The following is a 26817-nucleotide window of genomic DNA, read 5'->3' on the forward strand; positions in this document are numbered from 1 at the left end:
GCTCAGGCAGGCATGGATCCATGAGCCCAGGAACAGCATATCCTGCACTCTGAGAAGTGGCAGCTGTGAAGCACGCAGGGCCATAGGGATGCTGAGGGACAAACCGAGGTCTGGGGCGACCCTAGAGCAGCTCCAGTGCTTAAAAAGGAGCTATAAGAAACCTGGAGAGAGGCTTTGGACAAGGGTCTGTAGGGACAGGCCAAGGGGAATGGCTTTAACCTGCCAGAGGGGAGACTGAGATGAGCTCTTGGGCAGAAGCTCTTCCCTGTGAGGGTGCTGAGGCACTGGCCCAGGGTGCCCAAAGAAGCTGTGGCTGCCCCATCCCTGGCAGTGTTCAAGGCCAGGTTGGACACAGGGGCTTGGAGCACTGTGCTCTAGTGGAAGGTATCCCTGCCCGTGGCAGGGGTTGGAACTGGAGGAGCTTTAAGGTCCTTTCCAACCCAAACCAGTCTGGGATTCTATGATTCCATGGAGTGGATGGCTTCTCCTCTCAGCTCAGCTCCCCAGGGTCACCCAGCAGGCAGCAGGGTTCAGTCTTTTGCAGAGCTGTTGTTCCAGCAGTAAAGGTGTTCAGCTCCACAAACCAGAACTACCCTGGACAGGAGACAGCCACAGCCCAGCATCTCCCAGCCTGGCCTGTGCATACATCCAGGGTCAGGCTCAGCAGAAGGAGCCCCTGGGGAAGCTGGATAAATAGCAGTGGATGAGGAGATTGCTTCCCAAAGGTCACTGCTTCCTCTGCACCGCTGTGAGTTCACCCACTTCAGTCCCCATCCTCTCTACATCAGCATTCTCTGCTCCCGCTGACCCCAGTGCCAGGGGGTGAAGCAGCCTGCCCCATAAAGCCAGGCTATTCCCAGCCTTATTGTCTGACTGGGCAGTCACTGCCCCTGGAAGGAAAATCCCCAAGGCTGGACCATCATCCTGTGGGATTTGCCAAAGGGAACAGGCATCCCCCTGTCTCCTGCCCTTTCCTGCTCTACTGAATCACCCCAGAGCCCTCTTGAATGCTTATTCTTTGGGAAAGCAATAAGAGAAGGAAACCCCAAAAGACAAGCTCCCACCAGCCTGCCTTTGGTTGCATTGGATATTGGGTTATTCCTCAATGCTTTCCCACCACAGGCCGGCCAAGGAGGGAGGAAACAGCATTTGAAAGTCGTGAAAGACAAATTTCCCACTAACATCCATGTGGCTCGGCCAGGATCTGGGCTGACAGCGTCTCTGAGGAGGGGAGCTGGGGTCCCCCGGCTGCCCAGGAGGTGGATGTGAGCACGAGTGTCCCCATGTTTGCCAAAGGCGATGGCGCACGGGGCAGCCGCAGAGCACGGCACGGGTGAGCCGTGGGTGCTGCTCCCCATCTCCCAGCCCTGTGATGGTGAGGACGCGGTGACAAGCTCCATGTGCCGCACAGCCCGGTGGCCCCAGCCTGCCCCGTGTGCCTTGGGGTGGCAGCGGCCACTCCCGGCGCGGCACCAGCGGTTTGGGGCGGTGTTGGGCCGGAGGGGACGGGGACGGGCGCGCTGGGCGATGGCAGAGGCTGAGCATCCTCCGCTGCTGCTGGGGACGGCTTCCAGCGGCGGCGCCGAGCGCGGGCGCGGGCTGGCCCCTGCCGTTCGCCCCGGGAACGGCAGCGCTGCAGGCTCCGGGGGCTCCCCGCTGGCTCCGCGGGGCACAGAGGTGATGGAGGCAGCAGGGACAGCCCCTGAATGAGACGAGCCGGAGGGAGAGCAGGACATGGAAGTGTCCGACCGGTGGCGAGGGCTGGGGCAAGGTGAGTCCCCTCCATGCAGGGCTTTTCCCCTGCCTGGATCGTGTCCCTGGAGACAGGAGGATGAGGGGATGGAGATGGCAGGCTCCCAGAAGGACACAAACCCATCTGCGTGCGTGCGGGAGCAAATCAAGGCACCCTGGGGGATCTCATGCCCAGACTGGGAGCTCATGAAGAGGCAACAATGGGGAAGAAGACTTCTGGAGAACGTGGCCTGGGAAGTTTTAGGAAGTAGTTGATGTGTTAGAAAGACACGGAAACCTCAGACTGCAGCCCCAGGATGGGACTGGGGGGGGGGGGGGGGGTTTACAACATCCATGTCCACGGATGGGACCTGCCCTGGCAGCCATCACCTCCAAGTCCTTGGTGGCAGCAAGCAGCAGGACCTTGCCTGGCCCCAGGCTGCTGGGACTGATCCTACCCTGGAATATTAACTGGCAGAACAGGAAGGGATGGCTCCTGATGAAATATCCCAGTCTCAGTCTTGGCACATCACACTGGGGGCTGCCGGCAGGTCACCCAGCAGCATTGCTGCAAGGTGCACCCTGCTCAGGATGGGTATCTCCCAGCACTGTGCACCCCAGCGCTGTGTCCCCTCTCTGCCTGCCTTTGGGGACATTTCTGGCCGGGCTGGGCTGCAGAGTGGTTGGCACCACAGAGGGAAGTGCTCTGCAGAGCATCTCCCAGCGCTGATGCAATGCCCTGACGCTGCTGCCTTGGGGGTGGTTTTGGTCAATTCTTTTGCTTCCTCATTGCCCAACGCTCCACGGGGTTTGCACAGGTGGCAGTCACCGTCCTCTCTTTCCTTCTGTGGGCTGGCACAGGGCTCTGCCTGGCTCCTCCACAGATGGACACATCCTGCAGGTCCCAGCCTTGGAGCGGGATGCAGGCAGGACCACAGCAGGGATGGTTTTTTGTCAACCCTTTTTCGTCCCAAAGACAGGCTTCATCTGTCCTCTCCCAGGGAAGTCAGTGCCTGGCATCTTGGCACAGGTCCCTGCTTGCTGCCTGCCCCAGCCTGTGGCTGGGGACACCCCCACCTCACTCATCCATCACCCCTGAGTCACAGGGAGCACCCACCCTGCGTCGGGGTGTCTGTCCCCAGCACCCGCCGGGCTCTCCCCTTCTCCACCCGCTTCAAAGCAGAACTTCAAAGGAGCTGGGAGGAAACAAAAGCTTTCTCCACCCTTTTTTTTCCTACCAGGAACCAGGAGCAGATTTGCTGAGCAAGAACCCATGGAAGTGGAAAGTGGAGGCCACTGTGAGCTCAGCACCCTACTAGACATCAGCAAATCCAAGCTGGACCTGCACTGCAGCATCCCCAGGGACAGTTTTAGTGCAGTGGGCTTTTTTGAAGCATCCATGCACTGGTAAGGTAATAATAAAGGGAAAATACAGTTTTGAATGGCAAAGCAAAGATCCACGGTCCCAGCTGTAAATTCAGCCTGAGACCTGCAGCGGGTCATGAAGGAAGGATTTAATTTATGGCAAAACCCAGCCCATATTTTCCTGTGTAAGAGCCTCAGCCATGCCAAACCCAACCTCAAAAGGTCTCTTCTCAGCCCCTCACATCCTGCCAGCACCTACTCTTCGCAGGGATGGGAGGAAGCTGAGTGTGAGGCTGTTGGGAAGAAGAGCGATGCTGTGGTGAGGGCGCTGGAGCAGGGGCAGTTTCCGCAGGGCTCAGCTCTGCAGGAGTGCCCTGATGGGCAGTGCCATCATCCCAGCCCTGTGACATCCTGTCACCTCACCCGCCAGGCGGGACGTGCCTGCACCTGCGGTTCACTTAGGAATGTGACAGCCCACACCATGCCCGGCACGCTGCCAGCACCCAGGGGTGCCTGCTGCTGGGGAGTAGAGTCAGGGCCATGCCCTGGGGTCCCAATAGTGACTGGTCCTAGGAGTGGTCAGTGCTAATAGTAACCAGTGCTAGTAGCAGCTGGTTCTAATAGTGCCCAGTCCTAATAGTGAATGGCCCTTATAGTGACCGGTTGTTGTAGCAATTCAGTCCTAATAGTGGCTCGTGCCAATACTGACTGGTGCTAGTAGTTGCTGGTCCTAATGGTGACCAGTTCTAATAGCAGCCAGTCCTAACAGTGACCAGTCCTAATGGTGACCACTCCTAATAGTGGTCAGTCCTAAAAGTGCTCAGTCCTAATAGTGACTGGGGCAAGTTTTAGCTGGTCCAATAGCCACCAGTCCTCACAGAGCCTGGTCCTAACAATGACAAGCCCTGAAAGTGACCAGTCCTTATACCGTCTGGTCCTCATAGTGATCGGTCCTAATAGCGACTGCTCCTAACAGGAGCTGGTTCTAACGCTGACCAGTCCTAACGGGGACCATTTCTGGTACTGCCCGGTCCTGACAGTGCCCAGTCCTACTGGTGACTGGTCCGGTGCCCGGTGCCGGTGCCCAGCTCCCAGCCCGGAGCCCTGTGCCCGATGCCCAGAGCGGGGCCCGCGGGAGCACCCACGTGTGACGCGCTGGGCGGGGCCTATGCCAGAGGCCCCGCCCCTCTGGAGCTCCCGCCCCCCCTGTGGCCCCGCCCAGCCCAGGTGGAGGCGGTTGCGAGCGGCGGCCGGTACCGGGACCGGGACCAGGACCGGGAGGAGGGGACCGGGACCGCGACCGGGACCGCACCGGGGTGAGCGGGGCCGGGGTGGGAGCGGGGCGGGGTCTCGGTGCCGCCGCTTCGCTTTGTGCCCGTCCGGCTCCGCTGCTGCTTTGTGCCCGGCCGCGTCCCGCCAGCTTCCTCCTCCGCCCGCTCCTCCCGCCCTGCGGCCGCCCGGCCCTGCCCGCGGCACCGGGGGTGGGCGCCTACCCCGGCCCCCCGGGACCCTGTGCAGAGGGCGGCGCGGAGCCCCCTGTCCCCGCTGTGTCCCTCCGGGGCCGGCACCCGGGACCGATCCGGGGCACCCTCCTCTTCCTCCTCTTCATCGCGGGGGAAGCGGGTGCGCGGCCCGGCGGGGTGACCCGGGCGGTGGGGAAGCAGCGAGGGGGTCCCTGCCCGCTCCCTTGCCCAGGCTGGGGACGAAGCCCTGACCCACTTCCTCGGACCCATGAACAAGCGGGTGTTCCAGCGGGTTTGTTTCTGGTTTGTGGGTGTTCGGTGCCCTTGGGAAGCAGCTGCAGGCAGGTGCCCGGGTCCCTGACCGCTCCCTCTCTGCCCCAGAGCACCGGCGCCTCCTCCCCTCCACCGAAGCCGGGGCTTTGTTGTTGGTGCTGGTTTGAGGTTGTGTTTAAAGGCTGTGGCGCGCTCACACGTGCTGCTGAAGTGGTGAGCGCTGCTGCCAGCCCTCTGCAAACAAACCAGCCCCTCCGGTCATCCTGCATCCGTACATACATCCCGCAGGGAGCGGAGGGATGCTGCGTGTGGCTGTTGCAGCCCGTTGGTTTGTTGTTGTTGTTGGGTCGCAGTGGCTTTGGGGCTGAGGGCTGAGGCTGAGCTTTATTGGGTCTTGCACTGCCGCCAGGCCAGCAGGACCAGGCAGAGGTTGTCCCTCTTGCCCACGGCTGGGTTGTGGTGCTCACAGCATCTGAGACCCCACAGCTCTGCAGGGGGAAGGGGACCCGGGAGGCTGTGCTGTCGCCGCTGGGTCCCTGCACAAGAGGAAGTACCTGCCCTCTTCCCCAGCGCGGCGTCATCCTTCCCGCCACGAGGCCATGGGGAGCTGGGACACTTTCCTGCCTCTGTGTGCCCGAGTCCTGGACGGTGGCTCCCGGGGATTTCCAGGCTGAGCTCATCATTATTGACGCTGTCCCGGACTTTCCTGGGCTGGAGCGGTCAGGAGCCGCAGCCCCATGGATGTCCTGAGTGGGGGAATGCCACCCGGCTCAGCTCACCCCACTGTGCCCTCTGAAGCAGCATCCATTGGCTCCTGCCTGCTTCCCAGCTGGGAAACAACCAGCTTGGAAATATCCCACCTCCAAATCAAGCTCTAGGGTTCAACCGTGGCCATGCCTGGGACAAACCAGAGCCGCCTCTGCCTGCTCTAACCCCAGGCACCGCTGGCTTCACAAGTGGCTTCCCCGGGCTCCCCAGCTGCTGCAGCTGGGTCTGCTTTTCCAAGCCCTTTGTAGTGAAGGGAGCAATCAATACTTAACGCCACTTGCTCATTTTGGAGGGCAGCTTCTGCCTGTTCTGCTCCTGTTGGCTGGAAGGCAGGTGCCTGAAGCAAGCCCCCAGGGCCTTCCCGCTTCCCCTGGCCAGGGGTTCCTCTGGCACTAATGCAGCTACATTGCAGGCTGTGAGCCCTGGGTGAGAAAGGGCAAACCACAGCGTGGGGAGCTGGGGTTGAAGCTGAAACAGGCGCCCCGGTACCAATTCTGCAAGCCTGGTGTTGCTCTTGGTGCACGTGTGAGCCCTCAATGTGTGAGGGTGGTGTTGCCGCAGCGTGGATGTGTGCAGCAGGAGCAGCGGGTGCCGGGAGGGCAGCTCGGAAGCTGGGATGCAGGCTGGGATGCAGGCTGGCTGGGCTGGGTCTGGCTGGGGGCTGCACTCTTTGGGATGCCTTTGGAATTCGGGCAGTGTTTGGCTGCACTGGGCTGGAAGTCGAGCACACAGCTGTATTCTGGGTCTGTGTTTTGTCATTTGGTGCTGCTCCCATTTAACTCTTACAGTGAAGCTGAGGGATCCCCCAAATCAATCCTTATTTCATCCCTTTGGCTGCAATCACAGAATCATAGACTGGTTTGTGTTGAAGGGACCTTAAGATCATCCAGTTCCAGGGACCCCTTCCACTAGAGCAGCTTGCTCCAAGCCCCTGTGTCCAACCTGGCCTTGAACACTGCCAGGGATGGGGCAGCCACAGCTTCTCTGGGCACCCTGGGCCAGCGCCTCAGCACCCTCACAGGGAAGAGCTTCTTCCAGCTGGTTGTAAGTCTTAATCTGACAACAGCCCTCAGGATGAGCTTGGAGGCAAAGCAGCACTTGTCACCAAAGGAAGTGTGGGGTGGGTGATGGAGAACAGGCCAGTGGGGGATTACAATGGAGTGGTGGTGATGGGAGCCCTGGTCTCTGCAAGGAGGGCTTGTCCTGTCCCTGGGTGGCAGCCCTGCTGGGAGCTGCTCAGGCCAGCACAAGGCTCCTGAGAGATTCCCGTGTTTCCCATGAGCCCTGTAGGGATCTGAGTGCAGAGGGGCAAGCCAGGGCTCTGCACCAAAGGAGTCAATTGGTAAGGGCTGCACACTGATACCTTAAATCCCTATGAGCCCACAAGTGATGGGATCACAAACTCTGTCCTCTTGAAGAGCTCTGTAACAGTCACTGGTCCCTGCTGTCCTGCTGGGCCGGGAGATGTCTGGTGCCATGATGAGCCCCCAGCGGAGACGGGCATGGTCCCTTTTAATTACAAGGAACCAGGAGCTGTCATTTGGGAGCCTGTGGTGCTTTGGGTTGTGGCTGTTTCCCACCCTCCAAGCTGTGCATGTCCTTGCAAGTATGGATGGAACCCTTGGCAGTGGTGCCCTTCTTTCACTTAAATACCAAAGCAAAAAGCAGTCGGTGGTGGTTCTGCTCTTCATGAGGTATTAAGGGTGGGAAATGGACCCAGGGAGGATGCCTTGGGTGGCCCCAGAACCAACCCTACTCTCTGCTTGGCAGGACTCCTGTGTCCCCCTTGTCCTTAGGGACCTGCGCCCCAAGGGGCACCATTGCAGGGTGCTGGTCACATTAGAGCAACCCCCAAATACCTGGTTTGGGAGCAGCCTACAGCCCTGTGGAAATCAAGGATTTAAGAGGCTTTCCACAGGAGGCTTCCCCCTCCTCCCTCCTCCAGAATCTTAAATCTGGGGGAGCTGTATGGACTTTGCTGAAGTCCTTGGAAGCTGCTCCCAGCTGGAGCAGCCGGGGCTGGGAAAGCAGGGAGTCCTCGTGTATTGCAGCGCTCAGTTTCCCTTTATGAAATGCCACCAATGAGTCAGTGTGAAGGCCTCCTGTGAAACCGGCTCAAGCTCCTCTCGAGGTCACACTCAGCAGCCACGGGTGCAGGACCTGCTGCTGCAGCCGTAGCCCGAGAGCAGGGAGTGTGGGTGCGATCCGGCTCACCCGACACCGCTGGTGCTGTGTCAGGAAGCAGTGTGGTACCCAGGGATGCTCCTTTCCACGCTGCCTTCGCTCCCTGTCCATCGTGCAGCAGCTTGCGCCGGGGATGTGCCAGGGTTATCCCTGTAATTGGCCGTCCTGTAGGAACGCCAGGCAGGGCTGGGAGTGACCTCCATGACGTGAAAGCCCAAAGGCTGCACGCCGAGCTCACGGGGTGAATCCTTGGCACGTCCTGCCCCTGCCCTTTCCTTGGCTCCTCTGTGGTGTGAGCAGGGAAGTCTTGCCGGGACCGGCACCATGCTGCTGGCCTAAGGCTTTTCCATGGGTGATGCCTTAACCAGCTCATGCACGTGGTGGCTTAACCCAGGGCGAGTGCTCCTAGGGAAGACGTGAAGATGCTCCTTAAGAATCGGCATCTCCAGCCCCTGCGGTGGGCTCTGTGGCTTCCCTATGGGCACAGGGAGTGGAGGCAGGAGGAGGATGAGAATGGTGGGGGGGAGACCCCATCAGCAGCTCTTGGCAGCTGAGAGGCTGCAAAGTGTGTTGCTGGCACAGGTCCACGGTGATGCTGTGATGAGGGCAGAGCATCGCACGGTTTCCATAGGCACTGGTGAGCGTAGGATTCCCCCGTGCCGGGTTTGCGCTGTGTTGGATGGGGATGAGCCATTCTTGGTTGGGTTTTCCTCTGCAGGGTGCAGATCTGGGAGCTGCTGGCCTTGTGGCAAGGAGGCTCAGACATGGCCCATGACCATGTGCTGCCTGGGAGGAGAGGGGTGGGCAGGGAGCAGCTCCCCTGGGTTGAACTGTGGGGCTGGGGGAACACTGTGGCTCGGTGGGGTGACCAAAGGGCAGTGCCCAGGTGCCACCTTCACCTACAGCACAAAGGGATGCAGCAAGGTCCTTGTCCCCTCTCCTCAGGGAGCTGCTGGCTCCAGGGGGACATCAGAGAAGCTGCTGGCATCCCTTAGCATGGGCCTCTCGCTCTGCACAGGCGAGCAGCAGAATTGTGCAGCCTTGAAATGGCTGAGCCAAGATAAGGAGCCTGTTCCCAGAGATAGGGAGCTTGTTCTGAGGGGGCTCATCCAGGGCTTGTCTTGTGCCTGGGATGAGCTGAATTCATGCGTGGGGCTGAGCACCACTTCCCATTGCTGCATCCCACATGGATGCTCAGGGCTCACAGTGAGGGGACTCTCTGCCACTATGGGGTGTTCCTCCCATCCCAGTGCCTCTCCGGCTGGCTCCGTGCTCTCTGAAACAGGCAGTGGGGAGATGGGGAAGTCTGGCCTGAGCCCTCACACCAGGAGCTGCTCTCAAAATGGGTGCTTTTCAGAGCTAGAGGAAGAAACATCCCCTCCATCCCCATCCCCATCGTCCCCTCGCACCAAGAACCATGCTTGGAAGGGGGAAGTGAGAATGAACTCAGCAATGACCTTTGGTGTGGGGATTGCAGGCAGGCTGCCCTCCCTTGCCTTGGCTAAAGCACGACCTGGGACCCCTCAGCCCCTTCCAGAAGTCACGGCCGGGGCAGAAGCGCTCACACCATCGTGCCCATGCACCGTGTTTAAGCCAAGCCGATGAGGAATTGGAGTAGCTCCAAGCAGTTACTCGGTTCTTAGCTAAAACCAAGTTTAATCAGCCCTGGTCCCCCTGGGAATCCATGTGGTGCCTGGAGAAGAGCTTTCCTTGGGTCTGGAGAGTGCTGCAGCCCTGCCCGTGGTGCCTGTTTGCCGGTGGAGACTTTTGCCCTTTGCTCTTCCTGAAGCCGTTGGGGTGACTCAAAGCCTCCACGTGCCTGGGCTCCAGCTCCGGAAAGCCAAGAGCTTTCCCTTGCTGGGGGTCCCCTTGCACAACCAGGGCCCTTCCAGCAGCATCCATCACCCATCACCCCGGGCAGTGCATCTCCACTGCGGGAAGCAGAGCAGGGCCGGGCAGTGCTGCCCATTTGGGGTGATGCTGCTGTGAGGGTACATGGAGCCCCACGGGGAGTGCGAGTGGGGAGCTGTGGGGTGCGTGAGCCAGCTCCCTGGTGCTCCCTGCCCACCACAGCAGGGCAGGAAGCGTTTGGGTGCTGGCACTCACTGTGCTGGGGATGGGGTTGCTGTGCTGGTAGGCATTAACAAGGATGGGGAGCAGGCTGTGTCTGGGATGCGGGAAGTGCTCCGCGTGGCTCTTTCAACCCATTCCCACATGTCACAGGCAAATCCTTCCCTCTCCACGCTGCTCCCAGCGGGGTCACCCAGGAGTGATGGATACCACAGGGTCACACAGGGAATCAAACCCCTGCAGCGGGGAGGCCCTGCACGGGGCTGTGTGTGAGGACTCTGCGCTGCCCCATTATCAGCAGCGCCCGGCATAGCCCCCCCCAGCTGCTCTATCTCCCCACTCACTCTGAGCTCACACAGGCTGAACAAACCCGCTCTGGTTGCCCAATGTCTTGCCCGGCACAGAAAATGGGAGAGGATTTCCTAATGGCAGCGTGGGTGAGGTGTGCGCTGCTGCCTGCACGCCCCTGGGGTCTTGCCACCCACTGGGCATCCGCACCCCATCTTGTTACCCCAGCCCTGCTGGAGATGGGGTTAAAGATCCCGCTCTGGGTGTTGGTGCCAACCGCGTGGCTCAGGGATGTGGGAGACGGGAGTGGGCAGCCTGAAATAGCACAGAATCCCAGCCTGCTTTGTGTTGAAGGGACCTTAAAGCTCCTCCAGCTCCAACCCCTGCCACGGGCAGGGACACCTTCCACTAGAGCAGCTTGCTCCAAGCCCCTGTGTCCAACCTGGCCTTGAACACTGCCAGGGATGGGGCAGCCACAGCTTCTCTGGGCACCCTGTGCCAGTGCCTCAGCACCCTCACAGGGAAGAGCTGCTGCCTAAGAGCTCATCTCAGTCTCCCCTCTGGCAGGTTAAAGCCATTCCCCTTGGCCTGTCCCTACATCCCTTGTCCCAAGCCCCTCTCCAGGTTTCCTGCAGCCCCTTCAGGCACTGGAGCTGCTCTCAGGTCTCCCCTTCAGGAGCCTTCTCTCCTCCAGACTGACCCAGCCCAGCTCTCTCAGCCTGGCTCCAGCCCGTGGCACTGCTGGGCTCTGAGCTCCGCTCAGTGGTGCTGGGCTGCAGCAGAGCAGCCCCAGCAGGATGCCTGTCCCCCAGGGCACACTGCTGATGGAGAGGGCCAGCCCCTGTCTCCCCTTAGGAGCAGATCCCATGGGGATGCAGGGCTGACCGTGGCTGATGGCATCCCCATGGCCATGGCGGTGCCAGGGGTCCTCTGCTCCGGTGTGAGCCCACAGGGGCTTGATGCTCAGAGCCACTGGACCAATTAACTCTCCCATCCAGCGCTCTTAATAACCGGGAGAAGCTTTTAAGGATGCTCCAGCTTTGAGAGAGGTCTTTCACATGAATAATTCATAGCCAGCCATTAGGCTCTAATGGTCTCTTGGGTTTGAGTGTCAGTGGTGGCTCTGGGAGTGTTTTGGAGCCTCCGTGGCATTGCTGACCCCTTTCTTGCTCTCCCCTATGGAGATGAAGAGGGAAGAACAGGGGCTCGTGATGCCTCCATTAAGGGTGACGGGTGTGATGGGTGCTCCCGGCCTTGCACCCTTGGGTGGCTCAGAGGCACTTTTCCCTCCCAGCTTAATCGCACCAGCCTGATGCACTTGTGTTCCAGTGCTATTAATGCTGCCTCCCCCCCACACCAACGTGCTCAGGGAGAGGGATCCTGATCCTCCTTTGAGTGCCTGCGCATCCCAGCAGTGCTGCTCTGGAGGCTTGTCTCCAGTGTCTCGTACAGTGGTTGTGCTCAGTTGTCCCCTGGTCACCACTTGGCCTTGCTGATGGTCCCTTTGTGCTGCTCGGAGCATCCCGGTGTGTCCCGTCCTGACGCCTTGTGAGAGCTGCATCACTTTTTCCATCGCTTTCTTCCTTGGGTGTGTTTCCTTGGGTCAGCGTCTGTCGTCATTCACCCCGGGGCTGGGAGCCAGCCCCGGTCACCCTCCGTGTGCTTTGCCTGGTTGGGGACCAAAACCTTGTCCCAGTTGCTCACCAGGCTCTTTTGGGAGGGGATGGGGGCTTCAGCCCCTGCTGCTGTATCTCTCGCTGCTGGATGTCAGGCTCTGGTGAGCTGCAGTGGATGGGAGCTGTGAGAGGGAAGGTGAAGATGGTGGGGGAGCTCTTATGGACCAGCCCAGGTTACCCCCCTCCATCCCCTGCCCATGAGTGATGGCAGCATTCCCACTGCATTTCCCTCTCCCTGGAGATCTTTTCCTCCCTGAAGTGACATTGTGGACCCTTGTTCCGGCTCAAAGCACAGCTCCAAAAGCTCAGGACATGCTTTTGGCTGTGAGTCCCATGTTCCCCCCCACCCCGCGCTGTCACCCACCTTGTCCCCACAGCAGGGTGTTCACACAGCCATCCCCCCCATGCCAGCTCAGCACCTCACCTCTCACCTCTCTTCCCTGTCCCTAGGGCAGAGCCACCCTGAGCTCCCTGGGGACCAGCAGCCAGCAGGGACAGTGGGGCAGAGCAGTGCTCCTGATGGGATGCTCCCCATCCCAGGGCTGGGGGTGATGGGGACAAAGGGGTGCTGAGCTGGCGGCAGGGTTGATGTGGATGGAGACACTGGCTGCCTGTTCTTATGCTGGGTGAGAGTGGTGCCAGCGCTGCAGGGGCTGGGTGCCAGCACCAAACACGTGGGGAGCTGGGAAAACACCTTCCCAGCACCATTCCCAAGGGATTTCCCTGTCTGGCACGGGGTGAAGCTTCTCACGGGTCAGGAGCCATGCTTGGGGGCAGCTGCTGTCCCCAACCCACGTGGCCAAGGGGACTTCAGCCCCCGGGAGCTGCTCGCATCCTCCCTGCTTTCTCCCAGTGCCAAATCCTGTGTTAATGCCCGGAGCCATGGGAGCAGCTCCGGCTCTGCCCCGTGACCGGGATGGCAGGTGCCGCCGGGATGTGCCAGATCCCTCGGGAGCTGCGTCACCTCGGAGGAGGCCCCGGTGGGGATGAAGCCGGGGTTTAAACCTGCTTTGGCCAGGAAGCCAAAGGCTGCCTGGGGTGTGATTGATGGGAGAGGATGGGGATGGGATTTTGGGGTAGGGATGTGAGAGCACCACGTCCGCTCGCACCTCTGAACAGCACAGCTTGGCTCCAGTTTCTGTGCTCCCGGCTGTGCTGGCTCCCACCCTGAGAGCCATTCCCCAGCACGGATGAGGGTGTCCCAGGGCTCGCTCTGCGCCCAGCACGTTCCCATTCCCGGCTCTCTGGAGCAGCTGGCGCTTTGAGCTCCTGCCCTGGGAGGCAAACAAACAGCGTCTCCAGCTCACCAGTGGGATGGAAAGTTTTGCTTGTGGGGCTGGCGTTCTCCCAGCTCGGAGCTATGGAACACCTCGGCCAGGCACCGGCATTCCCTGCAGCTCTCCCGCTTCCCAAGAGCCGGGCCTGGGAGGCAGCGGTGGGTGAAAGCTCCCCCCCCAGCCCCATGCAGCCCCCCTGTCGCAGAGCAAGGTGCATCACTGCAAGCGGTGGCTTCCCCTGCTCCCGCTGCCCTATGCCAGGGGCTGGTCCCTGTGCCTGGTGCCTGGCTGCCGGCAGCTCCATCCCCAGAGCCCAGGGAGCGCCGAGCTCCGCTCTCCCTCCACCCCACTGCTCCTGCAGCCCTCTCCCGTGTTCCCATGCGTGGGTTCTCATTGCAGCCTCTCTCCCTCCCAGGTGAGGCAGGAGGAGCTTGGCCCTGCTCCGGGGCTCCCGTGCGTGAAGGACAGAGGAGGAGGAGGAGGAGGAGGAAGGCTGCCGCGGGTGTTTGCCATCGAGACGTGCCCCGTGGGATCCCCACCACTCTTATGAGGTAGCGAGGCCCTGGTGTGGGGACCAGCGCTGGCTCTGAGCCCCCAGGGGGAAGGTGGGAGCTGGGTGCTCCCAGCTTTGGTGCTCAGTGGCAGTGGGTGAGGCAGCAGCTGAGCTGCCGGCAGCACCCAAGGGTGCTGCTTCGGTGCCTCTGGGGAGGAGGGAGGCAGGGAAGTCCCTCTCCCTGGAGCCCCTTCAGGCACTGGAGCTGCTCTCAGGTCTCCCCTTCAGGAGCCTTCTCTCCTCCAGGCTGACCCAGCCCAGCTCTCTCAGCCTGGCTCCAGCCCGTGGCACTGCTGGGCTCTGAGCTCCACTCAGTGGTGCAGGGCTGCAGCAGAAGAGCCCAGCAGGATGCCTGTGCCCCCAGGGGTGTCCCCCTCGGATGGAGGGGGCCATCTCCTGTCTCCCCTTAAGGAGCAGATCCCGTGGGGATGCCGGTGCTTGTGGCACCATCCCTGTGCCATGGCTGTGCCTGGAGGGGGACAGGGGATGCTCCTAAGACCTGTGCAAGTTCCCTGAGTGCTGGCACGTGGCCGGGGGACGGGAGGAGGCCGGAGTGGCCATGCTCCCTAATAGCACCTAATAGGATCTGGAACTCCCTCCTCGTGCTCACATGGAATTACCTTTCCTGTGAGGTCCTGCCAGGTGGAGCTGGGCTGCAGGGACCCTTGGGATGGGATTGCTTGAGGAATTAACCACCTCTTGGCCATTAAGCTTCTTCCTCTTGGCATGTGGTGCCGGGCAGGACTCCATCTCCCAGCCTGGCCTCTCTGTGCATGTGCAGAGGGAATGTCCTGCATCTCCTCTCCCATGGGGCACCCAACACATGGCAGGTCCTGGCTCCATGGCTGGAGGTGGCCCAGGCTGCCCCAGCCCCTCGCTGCAGGAGGAGCCATCCATGACACGGGGCTGTGGGACAGGCTGGGATGTGAACTGGGAGTTGTCAGGCTTTTGCCTTTATTCCCTTGCTGTGTCCAACCAGGGGGGTCATGTCCCTGTGTGTGAGAGCTGCAGCCGTGTGCCATGGGCTTGCAGGGACCCCCCATAGGTCCCATGTGCATCCCATCAGGAGCATCCTGAGGGGGTGTCCAACCCAGGTGTCCCACAGGCACGTGCTGGGTGTTGGGGTGCTCTGACCCATCACTCCCGACATCCCTCACTCTGCTCCTGGCAGCTGAGGGGGGCTGCTGGTGGTCCTGATGGAAGCCCCCCTGCCCACCCAGCCCCAGGGAGGGGGTGTGGGGCCTGGGGACACAGCAGCTGGGCTGATGGTGGTGAGGTCTCAGCAGCACAGGGGCTGAGGCTGGTGGGATCCCCCCTCCTGCTGGGATCCAGTGGAGATGCTTCTTCCCCTCCCACTGACTCCGTGCACCCCCAGCCTGCCGACTGCTGCCGGCCCGAGATGTCAGCGGGGGACAAGAACGGGGGCGGCCGCTCCAGCAGCAGCCGCCTGCAGAGCAAGAAGCCCCCCAACCTCTCCATCATCATCCCCCCCCGGGAGGCGGAGGAGGATGGTACCCGCAAGGAGGTGAGAGATGGGGACCTGCATCCGTCCCACGCTGGGCTTGAGGGGCTGCTGTCCCTAAGGGACCCCCTTTTGCCATCCTGCCCCTAATGCCTTGCTCTGCCTTCCAGCCCTCCAAGGTCCCCATCTACAGAAAGAGCAAGAGCCTGCAGGAGCCCCGCTCGAAGGGATCCGATGGCTTGGAGCACCGGCCCGGCTTCCGCCGGCAGACTTCCCTATCCCAGAGCATCCGAAAGTGAGGGCTGGGAAGGGTTCTGGCAGCAGCTGGGTCACAGGAGGGGTCCTTCAGTCCCTCTTGGGGTGCTGTGGCTGCGGGTACCAGCTTGGGATGGGATGAGAGTTGTGTCTCCAAAGGGAACGTGTTTGAGGGTTTTGTGCAGCTCTGCTTTGACTCGCTGGTGTCTGCCTGGGGATAATCCTGCAGCAGTTGTTTAGTGGTCATCCACTGTTCCTGTACACTGGGGACGTTTCTGAGCCCTGTTTGTGTAGAACCTTCACAAGCTCCTCGAGCTGGATCTCTGCTGCAGACCAGAGCTGATGCGTTCTGGACACCATAGAATCACAGAATCCCAGACTGGTTTGGGTTGAAGGGACCTTAAAGCTCCTCCAACTCCAACTCCAGCCCCTGCCACATGCAGGGACCCCTTCCACTAGAGCAGCTTGCTCCAAGCCCCTGTGTCCAACCTGCCCTTGAACACTGCCAGGGATGGGGCAGCCACAGCTTCTCTGGGCACCCTGTGCCAGCGCCTCAGCACCCTCACAGGGAAGAGCTTCTGCCTTGTGCCCAACCTGAATCTGACCTGTTTAAGTTTAAACACATTTCCTGCCAATCCATAAAAAAAAAACAATTACCCTGCCCATCCTGTCCTGTGCAAGGTGCAAGTCTCGATGGAGTTACCTCTCCTGAGAGACCCAAGAGCCAATGACAGCTCTGCAGCATCCCTTCATTGAGACCCATAGCCAGGTCAAAACCACCCTTCTGAGTCACCCCAACACATATCACCCACCCCAAGGGAGGATGCCTGGGTGGGATTGTGGTACCCGTGATGGGGGGACCGATGTGTGCAGTGTGCCCACGGTGTGAGCAGTGTGCCCGTGGTGTGCTCAGTGTGCCCGTGGTGTGCTCAGTGTGCCCGTGGTGTGCTCAGTGTGCCCGTGGTGTGAGCAGTGTGCCCATGGTGGTGTGCTCAGTGTGCCCACGGTGTGCTCAGTGTGCCCGTGGTGTGAGCAGTGTACCCAGGGTGTGCTCAGTGTGCCCATGGTGTGCTCAGTGTGCCCACGGTGTGCTCAGTGTGCCCACGGTGTGCTCAGTGTGCCCGTGGTGTGCTCAGTGTGCCCGAGGTGTGAGCAGTGTGCCCATGGTGGTGTGCTCAGTGTGCCCACGGTGTGCTCAGTGTGCCCGAGGTGTGAGCAGTGTGCCCACGGTGTGCTCAGTGTGCCCACGGTGTGCTCAGTGTGCCCGTGGTGTGCTCAGTGTGCCCACGGTGTGCTCAGTGTGCCCGTGGTGTGCTCAGTGTGCCCGTGGTGTGCTCAGTGTGCCCGTGGTGTGCTCAGTGTGCCCACGGTGTGCTCAGTGTGCCCATGGTGGTGTGAGCAGTGTACCCAGGGTGTGCTCAGTGTGCCCGTGGTGTGCTCAGTGTGCCCGTGGTGGTGTGCGCAGTGTGCCCGTGGTGTGCTCAGTGTGCCCGTGGTGTGCCGTGCGGTGTGCTCAGTGTGCCCGTGGTGTGCTCAGTGTGCCCATGGTGTGCTCAGTGTGCCCGTGGTGTGCTCAGTGTGCCCACGGTGTGCTCAGTGTGCCCATGGTGGTGTGCTCAGTGTGCCCGTGGTGTGCTCAGTGTGCCCGTGGTGTGCTCAGTGTGCCCATGGTGGTGTGCTCAGTGTGCCCGTGGTGTGCTCAGTGTGCCCGTGGTGTGCTCAGTGTGCCCGTGGTGTGTTCCCGTGGTGTGAGCAGTGTGCCCACGGTGTGCTCAGTGTGCCCGTGGTGTGCTCAGTGTGCCCACGGTGTGCTCAGTGTGCCCGAGGTGGTGTGCTCAGTGTGCCCGAGGTGTGCTCAGTGTGCCCGTGGTGTGCTCAGTGTACCCGTGGTGTGCTCAGTGTGCCCGTGGTGTGCTCAGTGTGCCCGTGGTGTGCTCAGTGTCCCCAGGGTGTGCTCAGTGTGCCCACGGTGTGCTCAGTGTGCCCATGGTGGTGTGCTCAGTGTGCCCGTGGTGTGCTCAGTGTGCCCATGGTGGTGTGCTCAGTGTGCCCATGGTGGTGTGCTCAGTGTGCCCGTGGTGTGCTCAGTGTGCCCGTGGTGTGCTCAGTGTGCCCATGGTGGTGTGCTCAGTGTGCCCATGGTGGTGTGCTCAGTGTGCCCGTGGTGTGCTCAGTGTGCCCCTGGTGTGCTCAGTGTGCCCGTGGTGTGCTCAGTGTGCCCGTGGTGGTTTGCTCAGTGTGCCCCTGGTGTGCTCAGTGTGCCCGCGGTGTGCTCAGTGTGCCCCTGGTGTGCTCAGTGTGCCCATGGTGTGCTCAGTGTGCCCATGGTGGTGTGCTCAGTGTGCCCGGGGTGTGCTCAGTGTGCCCGCTCAGGTGTGAGCAGTGTGCCCATGGTGGTGTGCTCAGTGTGCCCGTGGTGTGCTCAGTGTGCCCGTGGTGGTGTGCTCAGTGTGCCCGTGGTGTGCTCAGTGTGCCCATGGTGGTGTGCTCAGTGTGCCCCTGGTGTGCTCAGTGTGCCCGTGGTGTGCTCAGTGTGCCCGTGGTGTGCTCAGTGTGCCCATGGTGGTGTGCTCAGTGTGCCCGTGGTGTGCTCAGTGTGCCCGTGGTGTGCTCAGTGTGCCCGAGGTGTGCTCAGTGCGACCATGGTGTGAGCAGTGTGCCCGCAGTGTGCTCAGTGTGCCCGTGGTGTGTTCAGTGTGCCCATGGTGGTGTGCTCAGTGTGCCCGTGGTGTGTTCAGTGTGCCCATGGTGGTGTGCTCAGTGTGCCCGTGGTGTGCTCAGTGTGCGTGGTGTGCTCAGTGTGCGTGGTGTGCCAGTGTGGTGTGTGCAGTGTGCGGTGTGCCAGTGTGCAGTGTGCTCAGTGTGCCCGTGGTGTGTTCAGTGTGCCCATGGTGGTGTGCGCAGTGTGCCCGTGGTGTGCTCAGTGTTCCCACAGTGGCGTGCTCAGTGTGCCCACGGTGTGCTCAGTGTGCCCATGGTGTGCTCAGTGTACCCAGGGTGTGCTCAGTGTGCCCGTGGTGTGCTCAGTGTGCCCGTGGTGGTGTGCGCAGTGTGCCCGTGGTGTGCTCAGTGTGCCCGAGGTGTGCTCAGTGTGCCCGTGGTGGTGTGCTCAGTGTGCCCGTGGTGTGCTCAGTGTGCCCATGGTGGTGTGCTCAGTGTGCCCGGGGTGTGCTCAGTGTGCCCGAGGTGTGAGCAGTGTGCCCATGGTGGTGTGCTCAGTGTGCCCAGGGTGTGCTCAGTGTACCCGCGGTGTGCTCAGTGTGCCCGTGGTGTGCTCAGTGTGCCCACGGTGTGCTCAGTGTGCCTGTGGTGTGCTCAGTGTGCCCCTGGTGTGCTCAGTGTGCCCCTGGTGTGCTCAGTGTGCCCGTGGTGTGCGCAGGGGCACGGCGCAGTGGTTTGGTGTCAGCAGCGACTGGGAGGGGAAGCGGCAGCAGTGGCAGCGCAAGAGCTTGCAGCACTGCAGCATGAGGTACGGCAAGCTGAAGCCTGCCTACCGCGACATGGAGCTGCCCAGCCAGGAGGTGCCCTCCTTCCAAGCCACCGAGTCACCCAAGCCCGCCAAGATGCCCAAGGTAGATGCTCGTGGCGCGGGGTCCGGCTCCCGGCCTCGCCGTCCCTCCGCTGATGCCTTCTGCCCTCCTCCAGATCGTGGACCCGCTGGCCAGGGGCCGTCCCTTCCGCCACCCCGATGACACCGACCGGCCCCACACGCCCCACCACGTCCTGCCCCCGCTCACCCCCGGCGTTGTCTCCTTGGCCTCCTTCAACAGCATCCGCTCGGGCTACAGCCGCCTCCCGCGCAGGAAGAGGGAGTCCGTGGCCCACATGAGCTTCAAGGCGGCCGCAGCCCTTCTCCGCGTGAGTCTCGGGGGTGTCCTCGTCTTCCCGACCCGGGTTCCAGCCCCATCCCATTGGTGGGGTTTCCCCTGGGCTCTGCTCAGAAAGGGAAGCTCTGGTGGGAACTGCACATCCCTGGGGAAAGCCGCTTCTGGGTTTCACTGCTGAGGAGCCAGGGAGCTCCTGCAGCTCTCTAGCCCCTGGGCAAGCCTTGGGAGCAGGTCTGCGGCACTGGGACCGCACGGGGTTCAGGGTTCTCTTGTCGTGCTGACATGGTCATCGTCCATGGCTCTGAGGAGCTAAGGGCAGCTCCTGCCGCCTGCCCTTTCCACGCTGGGGGATATGGAGGCCTGTTGGGGTTTAATCCTTGCCACTTGGTTTAGGGGAGGGGAGCTGCAAGAAGCCCTCGGTGCTGCAAAAGCTGGGGGGTTCTGACTGCTTACCCCCATTTGCTTCCTCTGCCAAAGGGACGCTCTGTCCTGGAGCCACTGGCTCCCAAGCACAGGAACAAGAGGAGCTTCATGTACCCCAGCTTCATGGACGAGGACATGGTGGATGCTGCTGATACCCTGGACTCGTCCTTCTTCAGTAAGGCGAGTGCTGTTCCCTGCTGGAGCAGGGAGGATCCTGGTGCCCTGCACAGGGGCTGGGTGTGGAGTGGGGCTCTAATGGGCACCCCATGTGCTGGAAACAGGGGCCTTGGTGGCTTCTATGCCTGACACTGCGGAGCCCAGGTCTTGGTGATGCTCCTTGGGGGAGGCAGGGAACAATGCCACCAGCATGGGCATGTTTCACACCTTGTGATGTGCAGTTAGAGGGATGTCAGTGGAGATCACCCCCTCCCCAGGCTCTGGAGCCAGCCTGGCCTGGTGATGGGCATGCAAGAACACATCTGCATCCTGCTTCCAGATGGACATGCACGACGAGACGTACTCCATGCCTGATGATGTCTTTGAGTCGCCACCCCTATCAGCCACCTATTTGCGGATGCACCCAGTGGGGGAGGATGCCAGGGTGTCCCCTGAGGTGGAGCAGCCCACTCCGTGAGTACCAGCTGCCAAGTGCCCCACCATGGTGCAGTGCCTGAGCACCCTCTGGGGCAGGAATTGTTCCTCAGCTCCATCTAAACCTGCCCTGGTGCAGCTTGAGGCCGTTTCCTCTTGTCCCATCCCTTGTTCCTTGGGAGCAGAGCCCAGCCCCTCCTGGCTCCATCCTCCTGTCAGGCACTTGTAGGGAGCCATCAGGTCCCCCCTGAGCCTTCTCTTCTCCAGACTGAACCCTCCAGGTCCCTCAGCCCTTCCCCATCACACTTGTGCTCCAGGCCCTGCACCAGCTCCGTTCCCTTCTCTGGCCCCGCTCCAGCACCTCAAGGTCTCTCTTGCAGTGAGGGGCCCAGAGCTGAACACAGGATTTGAGGTGCGGCCTCACCAGGGGCACAATCCCTGCCCTGGCCCTGCTGCCGCACGGGTGCTGATCCAGGCCAGGATGCTGGGGGCTCCCGTTCAGCTCCATCACTCAGCGCCCCCAGCTCCTGGTCCATGAGCAGTTTCCAGCCGCTCTTCCCGAGCCTGGAGCGTTGCAGGGGCTGCTGTGGCCCAGCTGCAGGACCCGCACTTTGCCTCTTGACCCTCACCCCGTTGGCTCCAGCCTGTGCGGGTCTCTCCTCTCTCTGCAGGCAGGAGGGTGCCCGGCTCCCATCGGCCGGTGCTGGTGCCGGTGCCGGGCCGGCTCCGCGGCGAGGCCGGCGCATCGCCTCCAAGGTGAAGCACTTCGCCTTCGACCGCAAGAAGCGCTACTACGGGCTGGGGGTGGTGGGCAAGTGGCTCAACCGCACGTACCGGCGCAGCCTGAGCAGCATCGTGCAGTCACAGCTGGAGATCACCGACAGCCACCGGTGAGGGGGCACCCGTGGGATGGGGATCGGGGCTTGGGGCACTGCGGCATCCCTTTGCCCACCACAGAATCCCAGCCTGGTTTGAGTTGGGGACCTTAAAGCTCCTCCAGCTCCAGCCCCTGCCACGGGCAGGGACACCTTCCACTAGAGCAGCTTGCTCCAAGCCCCTGTGTCCAACCTGGCCTTGAACACTGCCAGGGATGGGGCAGCCACAGCTTCTCTGGGCACCCTGTGCCAGCGCCTCACAGGGAAGAGCTTCTGCCTAAGATCCAACCTTCCTTGAGCTGGGCTCCTGTTTTGGGTTCTTTCCTCCACAGGCCATATTTCACCTACTGGATCACCTTTGTCCACATCCTCATCACCTTGCTGGTCATTGGCACCTACGGCATCGCTCCCATCGGCTTCACCCAGCATGTGACGACAGAGTTAGTAAGTTTAAGAGCTGTTGGCCAGGGTGGTCACCTCCCAGCTCTGCGGTGATGTGTGGCTGCTGAGGAAAGCAAGGCTGGTGCCCAAGGGTGCCTTTCACACCCAGCGGGTGTTAAAGAGGTGGTCCTCCCCCTGGGTTCATTATCAGCCAGCTGGAGAGCAGAGCAGGGATCCATCTTCCCAGGGGGACCATGCCCACCAGTGTCCCCCCGCTCTCCTGCTGGGGCTGGGAACATCTTGGGCTGCTGCTGGCTCCTGCTGTTTGAGAGGCTCCATTAAACAGCCAGGGCAGGGGTGCTCAATGTGCCCACGTTGTTGTGGGACCCAGCAGCCCTTCCCCTGGGACAAAGGGGCTGCTCGGCCCCCCACGAGCAGAGGGAGCGAGTGCTGACCCTGGCCTGGCTCTGCAGGTGCTGAGGAACAAGGGTGTCTATGAGAGCGTCAAGTACATCCAGCAAGAAAACTTCTGGATCGGGCCCAGCTCGGTAAGGACTCTGCTGGACCGCTGCCCCTCACCCCCCCCCTGAGGCTCTGCCCCCCACCAGCCTCTGTGACCCCTGCCCCGAGCCCTGGGGTGCTCCTCTCCCCCACAAGAAGCTCAGTCCCTCATCCCAGCCCTTGGTACCCCCCATCCCTCTGGACCTGCTGCCCGCTTCCCAGAGCTGCAGCATCATGGTGGGATGCTCAGAAGGGACCCAATCCCCTTCCCACCTGCCTTCCCCCCCACCAGGGTAATGGCAATTCAAGGGCTATGGCCTATGGGGCCCCCCTGCCCCTGCTGGGCTCTCCCCAGGGCAGCTGGAGGGTGAAGGGGAGGTACAGGGGGGCTCACAGAGCATCCCCTGCACTGGCATTTCCCTCCCAGATCGACCTGATCCACCTGGGAGCCAAGTTCTCCCCCTGCATCCGGAAGGACCGGCAGGTGGAGCGGCTCATCCAGCGCGAGCGGGACCGGGAGCGTGGCTCGGGATGCTGCGTCCAGAACGACAACTCGGGCTGCATCCAGACCCTGCCGCAGGACTGCTCAGTGCGTGCACCGGGAGGCGCTGGGGATCCCTGCAGCAAAGGGGGAAGCCATCTCCACCCTGCACAGCACCAGGGCAGGATGAACGTGGGGTCAGAGCGGGGCGTTCGCTGCCGCATCCTCAGCCTCTCCATCCATCCTCCCCGCAGGAGACGCTGGCAACGTTCATCAAGTGGCCCAGCACCAATGCACCAGCCTTGGGCTCGGGGGAGAAGAGGATGTCAGGGGCTGTGTGTCACCAGGACCCCAGGTAGGGGTGACAAATGGCTGGTGAGAGGTGGCACGGTCACCCAGCTGCGCATGGGGCACCATGGAGGTGCTGTGTTTGCAGCTTGGGTACCTCGAATCCTCTTGTGCAAGGGGCTGGGAGGTCTGACACACCACGTCAATGATAAGGAGGGAATCAGTGGGGAAAGTGAGGTGGGGTCTGTCCTAAACACAGGGAGCAGTGGGAGATGCCGTTGTCTTGCGCTGGTCCCTGCTTGCCCTGCTCTGCTGGGATGGATGATGCAGTGAGGGGGCATCGATGGGGCTGCGGGGGTTCACCCATGGAAGGTGCTGCTGTGGGGTGTTGTAGGACACTGATGTGCAGGATCCCCCCCAAGCCAGGGGAAGGGGCAGGTCCCAGGGCTGTCTGTGCCCGGGGTGGGGGGGTACCAGTCTATAGGGAGGGATGTGCTGGGGGGATCCATCCTGACCCCCACCTCTCTCCTCCCCCCAGGACATGTGAGGAGCCGGCATCCAACCCACCCCACGTGTGGCCAGACGACATCACCAAGTGGCCGGTAAGAGCCTGGTGGCACCATGAGCTGGGTGGCACCGTGGTGGCACCTCCATGGGCGGCTGGGCTGGCCATGGGCTGTGGGGAGAGCCTGGGGCTGGACCCCATCCATGGCTCCTGCTTCCAGATCTGCACCTACGAGACCAAAACCAACCACAGCGGCTTCACCCACATGGACTGCCAGATCAAGGGCCGGCCCTGCTGCATCGGCACCAAGGGCAGGTGGGTCACAGCGATGGGGACATCCACCACCGCTGCCTCTTGTCCCATTGGAGACGGGGGAAGAGGGAGGTTATGGATCCTCACTGGGGTGGGAAGTGCGGTGGCTGCTGGAATGGAGAGGGATGCTATGGGAATGGGAGCGATTTCAGCTCCAAGTGATCCCACTCCTGCCTCTGCCCAGCTGCGAGATTACGACGCGGGAATACTGTGAGTTCATGCACGGCTACTTCCATGAGGAGGCAACGCTCTGCTCGCAGGTATGGGGCTGGGAGGCACGGTGGGACATGGGAGCAGGTGGGTCACATGTTGCCATGCTGACGCCGAAGGGATTTAGGGTATGCTATGGAATGGGATGTGTTTGAGAGGATGGGATGCAAAGTGCAGGGACACTCTGGCCACTGCGTGCCTGGCTTGGGCTGTGGGTAGGAGGGAACATAGTGCCTGAGCCAGCCTCACCCGGGCAGCACCGGTGTCCTTGGGAAGGGCACATTCTGGGCAGGAAAACGTCCCTTCAGGATCTCCTGCAGCCCCAGGGATGCTTGGTTGCTCTCTTCCCAGCACCTGAGCAATGTGGGTGCCTCACAGCAGCCAGGGTCCCCCCCCCCACTGATGCGTGGCTTCCCTGTGCCCCATCCTGTGCTCCCTGCGGTGCTGCGCTGGGGCTGAGCCCCCATCTCCCCCTGACCCCTCCTGCCTCTGCAGGTGCACTGCCTGGACGAGGTCTGCGGCCTCCTGCCCTTCCTCAACCCGGAGGTCCCTGATCAGTTCTACCGCCTGTGGCTGTCCCTGTTCCTGCACGCTGGGTGAGTGCAGCCCCTGTGTCCTGGGCACCGGGCTGTCCACGGGGAGGAAACCTAGAAGGGCTCCAGGAAAGCTGGAGAGGGGCTTGGGACGAGGGCCTGTAGGGACAGGCCAAGGGGAATGGCTTGAACCTGCCAGAGGGGAGACTGAGCTGAGCTCTTGGGCAGAAGCTCTTCCCTGTGAGGGTGCTGAGGCGCTGGCACAGGGTGCCCAGAGAAGCTGTGGCTGCCCCATCCCTGGCAGTGTTCAAGGCCAGGTTGGACACAGGGGCTTGGAGCAAGGTGCTGCAGTGGAAGGTGTCCCTGGAACTGGATGATCTTAAGGTCCCTTCAACACAATCCAGGCTGGGATTGTATGTCTGTGATCCCCAATGGCTTGGGGGAGAACAGCCCAGATTACAGCACGTGCTGTTCACGGTGCTTTGTCAGCTGCCTCATGGCCCGGGGCAGCGGGTGGGAGGGCTGGGCAGGGGCAATGGCAGGACAGGAGGTCTCTAACTCAGGGTCTCTCCCCCAGCATCATCCACTGCCTGGTGTCGGTGACTTTCCAGATGACGGTGCTCAGGGACCTGGAGAAGCTGGCAGGCTGGCACCGCATCTCCATCATCTTCATCCTCAGCGGCATCACGGGCAACCTGGCCAGTGCCATCTTCCTGCCGTACAGGGCAGAGGTGAGGCTGGGGAAGGGGTGCTTGTCCCACATCACCCCAAACCAGCCGGCTCCCCAGGGCACCCATCCCCAGGCTGTCCTGGCAGAGGTTTGTGGAGGGGGCTGCAAAGCAGAGCTCTCATCCCCTGACCGGTTTTGCTGTTGCCATGGCAAGGGGAGGGGGGGGGTCTCTGCCCCACATACGTGGCTCACACGTGTGGGTCACGCGTTGCCACGTGTCGGTGTGTGTGCAGGGTCCCCGGGCAGGCAGATGGCTAATCTGCTGGCACCAAACCCTGCCAGCTTTAAATGAGATCACACCAAGCACCCTAATCCCCGGGGTGCATCGGGACAGGGCCGGGGAGGGGGTGATGCTGCCGGCTGCTGAGTCATGGAAAGCACCAGCATCTTCCCTCCTGTTCCTCCCCTGCTCCCTCCCCTGAGCCCTGCACTGGTGTAAATGCAGCCCCAGGAGGGATGCAGGAGCCAAATGTGTTTTGCAAGGGGAAGAGATGATCCTTTCAGTGTCTGAAGGGGGCTACAGGGATGCTGGAGAGGAGTCTTCATCAGGGACTGCAGTGACAGGACAAGGGGTGATGGGTTCAAACAAAAACAGGGGAGATTTAGGTTGGATATGAGGCAGAAGCTCTTCCCTGTGAGGGTGCTGAGGCGCTGGCACAGGGTGCCCAGAGAAGCTGTGGCTGCCCCATCCCTGGCAGTGTTCAAGGGCAGGTTGGACACAGGGGCTTGGAGCAAGCTGCTCTAGTGGAAGGTGTCCCTGCCCGTGGCAGGGGTTGGAGCTGGAGGAGCTTTCAGGTGCCTTCCAACCCAAACCAGGCTGGGATTCTATGGTCCCTGTGGACACAGGGATGTGTCTGGGGTGATGTGGCAGGGTCAGTCCTGACTTCCCATCCCTGCAGGTGGGCCCTGCCGGCTCCCAGTTTGGCTTGCTGGCCTGCCTCTTTGTGGAGCTCTTCCAGAGCTGGCAAGTGCTGGAAAAACCCTGGAAAGCCTTCCTCAACCTCTTCGGCATCGTCCTCTTCCTCTTCATCTGCGGTCTCTTGCCCTGGATTGACAACATCGCTCACCTCTTCGGCTTCCTCAGCGGCCTCCTCCTCTCCTTCGCCTTCCTGCCCTACATCACCTTCGGCACGGTGGACAAGTACCGCAAGCGAGCCATGATCATCGTCTCCTTGCTGGTGTTCGTGGGGCTCTTCGCCTCGCTGGTGGTGTGGCTCTACGTGTACCCGGTGAACTGGCGCTGGGTGGAATACCTGACCTGCCTGCCCTTCACCAGCAAGTTCTGCGAGAAGTACGAGCTGGAGCAGGTCCTGCACTGACCGCTGGGGGGGATGGCGCTGGGAGAGGCACCACTGCTGATGCTGCCCATGGAGGGGTCCTCACCGGCCTGCTGGAGATGCTCCAGGATGGGGCAGACCCTGAGCATGGCTCATCCTTGGGCTTACCCCTGTTAAACACTAGGGGTGCAGTGGGGAGTGGGGCTGGAGCCAGCCCTGCACCCCTTTTGGGGCTGAAAAGCCCATAACTGGTTTGGGGACCAACCCCGACTGCTGCCTGTGTGGGGAAAGGCTCAAGGGATGTGGGATTTTGGTGCATCCAGGGCTCCCAGCCTTGGCAGGGGGGAGGATGTTGCTGGGGGGCCCTGCCTGTCCCGGTCCCGTCCCACCTTGGTGCCCCAGGTGCTGCAGCTCCTACTGTGAACTCGACCCCCTTTTTTGCAGGGGCACTGGTATTTACCTGCAGCTCTTTGTGCCCAGGGGTTCCCCACGTTGGGCTCCCCAGGGTCTGTGCTGCG

At 61.7% G+C, this 26817-nt stretch overlaps 1 protein-coding gene across 1 annotated transcript; it reads left to right on the forward strand.

Moving 5' to 3' along the window:
* The first annotated feature begins 4298 nt into the window (after window positions 1-4298).
* Window positions 4299-26654, forward strand: RHBDF2 (rhomboid 5 homolog 2). Its single transcript, XM_062639905.1, has 19 exons — window positions 4299-4412; window positions 13511-13646; window positions 15024-15173; window positions 15281-15405; window positions 18745-18937; window positions 19011-19223; window positions 19670-19795; window positions 20112-20245; window positions 20878-21096; window positions 21414-21525; window positions 21936-22010; window positions 22391-22552; window positions 22699-22799; window positions 23271-23334; window positions 23458-23552; window positions 23734-23809; window positions 24255-24355; window positions 24870-25023; window positions 25922-26654. The coding sequence occupies exons 3-19, from the start codon at window positions 15048-15050 to the stop codon at window positions 26339-26341; spliced, it is 2496 nt and encodes an 831-aa protein (XP_062495889.1). The 5' UTR covers window positions 4299-4412; window positions 13511-13646; window positions 15024-15047; the 3' UTR covers window positions 26342-26654.
* The last annotated feature ends 163 nt before the right edge of the window (window positions 26655-26817 follow it).

This window comes from Pezoporus occidentalis, unplaced genomic scaffold (assembly GCF_034315485.1).
Source record: "Pezoporus occidentalis ecotype Australia unplaced genomic scaffold, CSIRO_AGI_Poc_V1 ctg62, whole genome shotgun sequence".
In the NCBI taxonomy this organism is placed as follows: domain Eukaryota; kingdom Metazoa; phylum Chordata; class Aves; order Psittaciformes; family Psittacidae; genus Pezoporus; species Pezoporus occidentalis.

What these genes read in the sequence shown, in the direction of transcription:
- RHBDF2 (XM_062639905.1), top strand. Translation starts at nt 15,048, where the DNA reads ATGTCAGCGGGGGACAAGAACGGGGGCGGCCGCTCCAGCAGCAGCCGC. An exon ending in TCTGGATCGGGCCCAGCTCG is followed by an intron (nt 22,011 to 22,390) that starts GTAAGGACTCTG and finishes TTTCCCTCCCAG; the next exon opens with ATCGACCTGATCCACCTGGG. An exon ending in CCCTGCCGCAGGACTGCTCA is followed by an intron (nt 22,553 to 22,698) that starts GTGCGTGCACCG and finishes TCCTCCCCGCAG; the next exon opens with GAGACGCTGGCAACGTTCAT.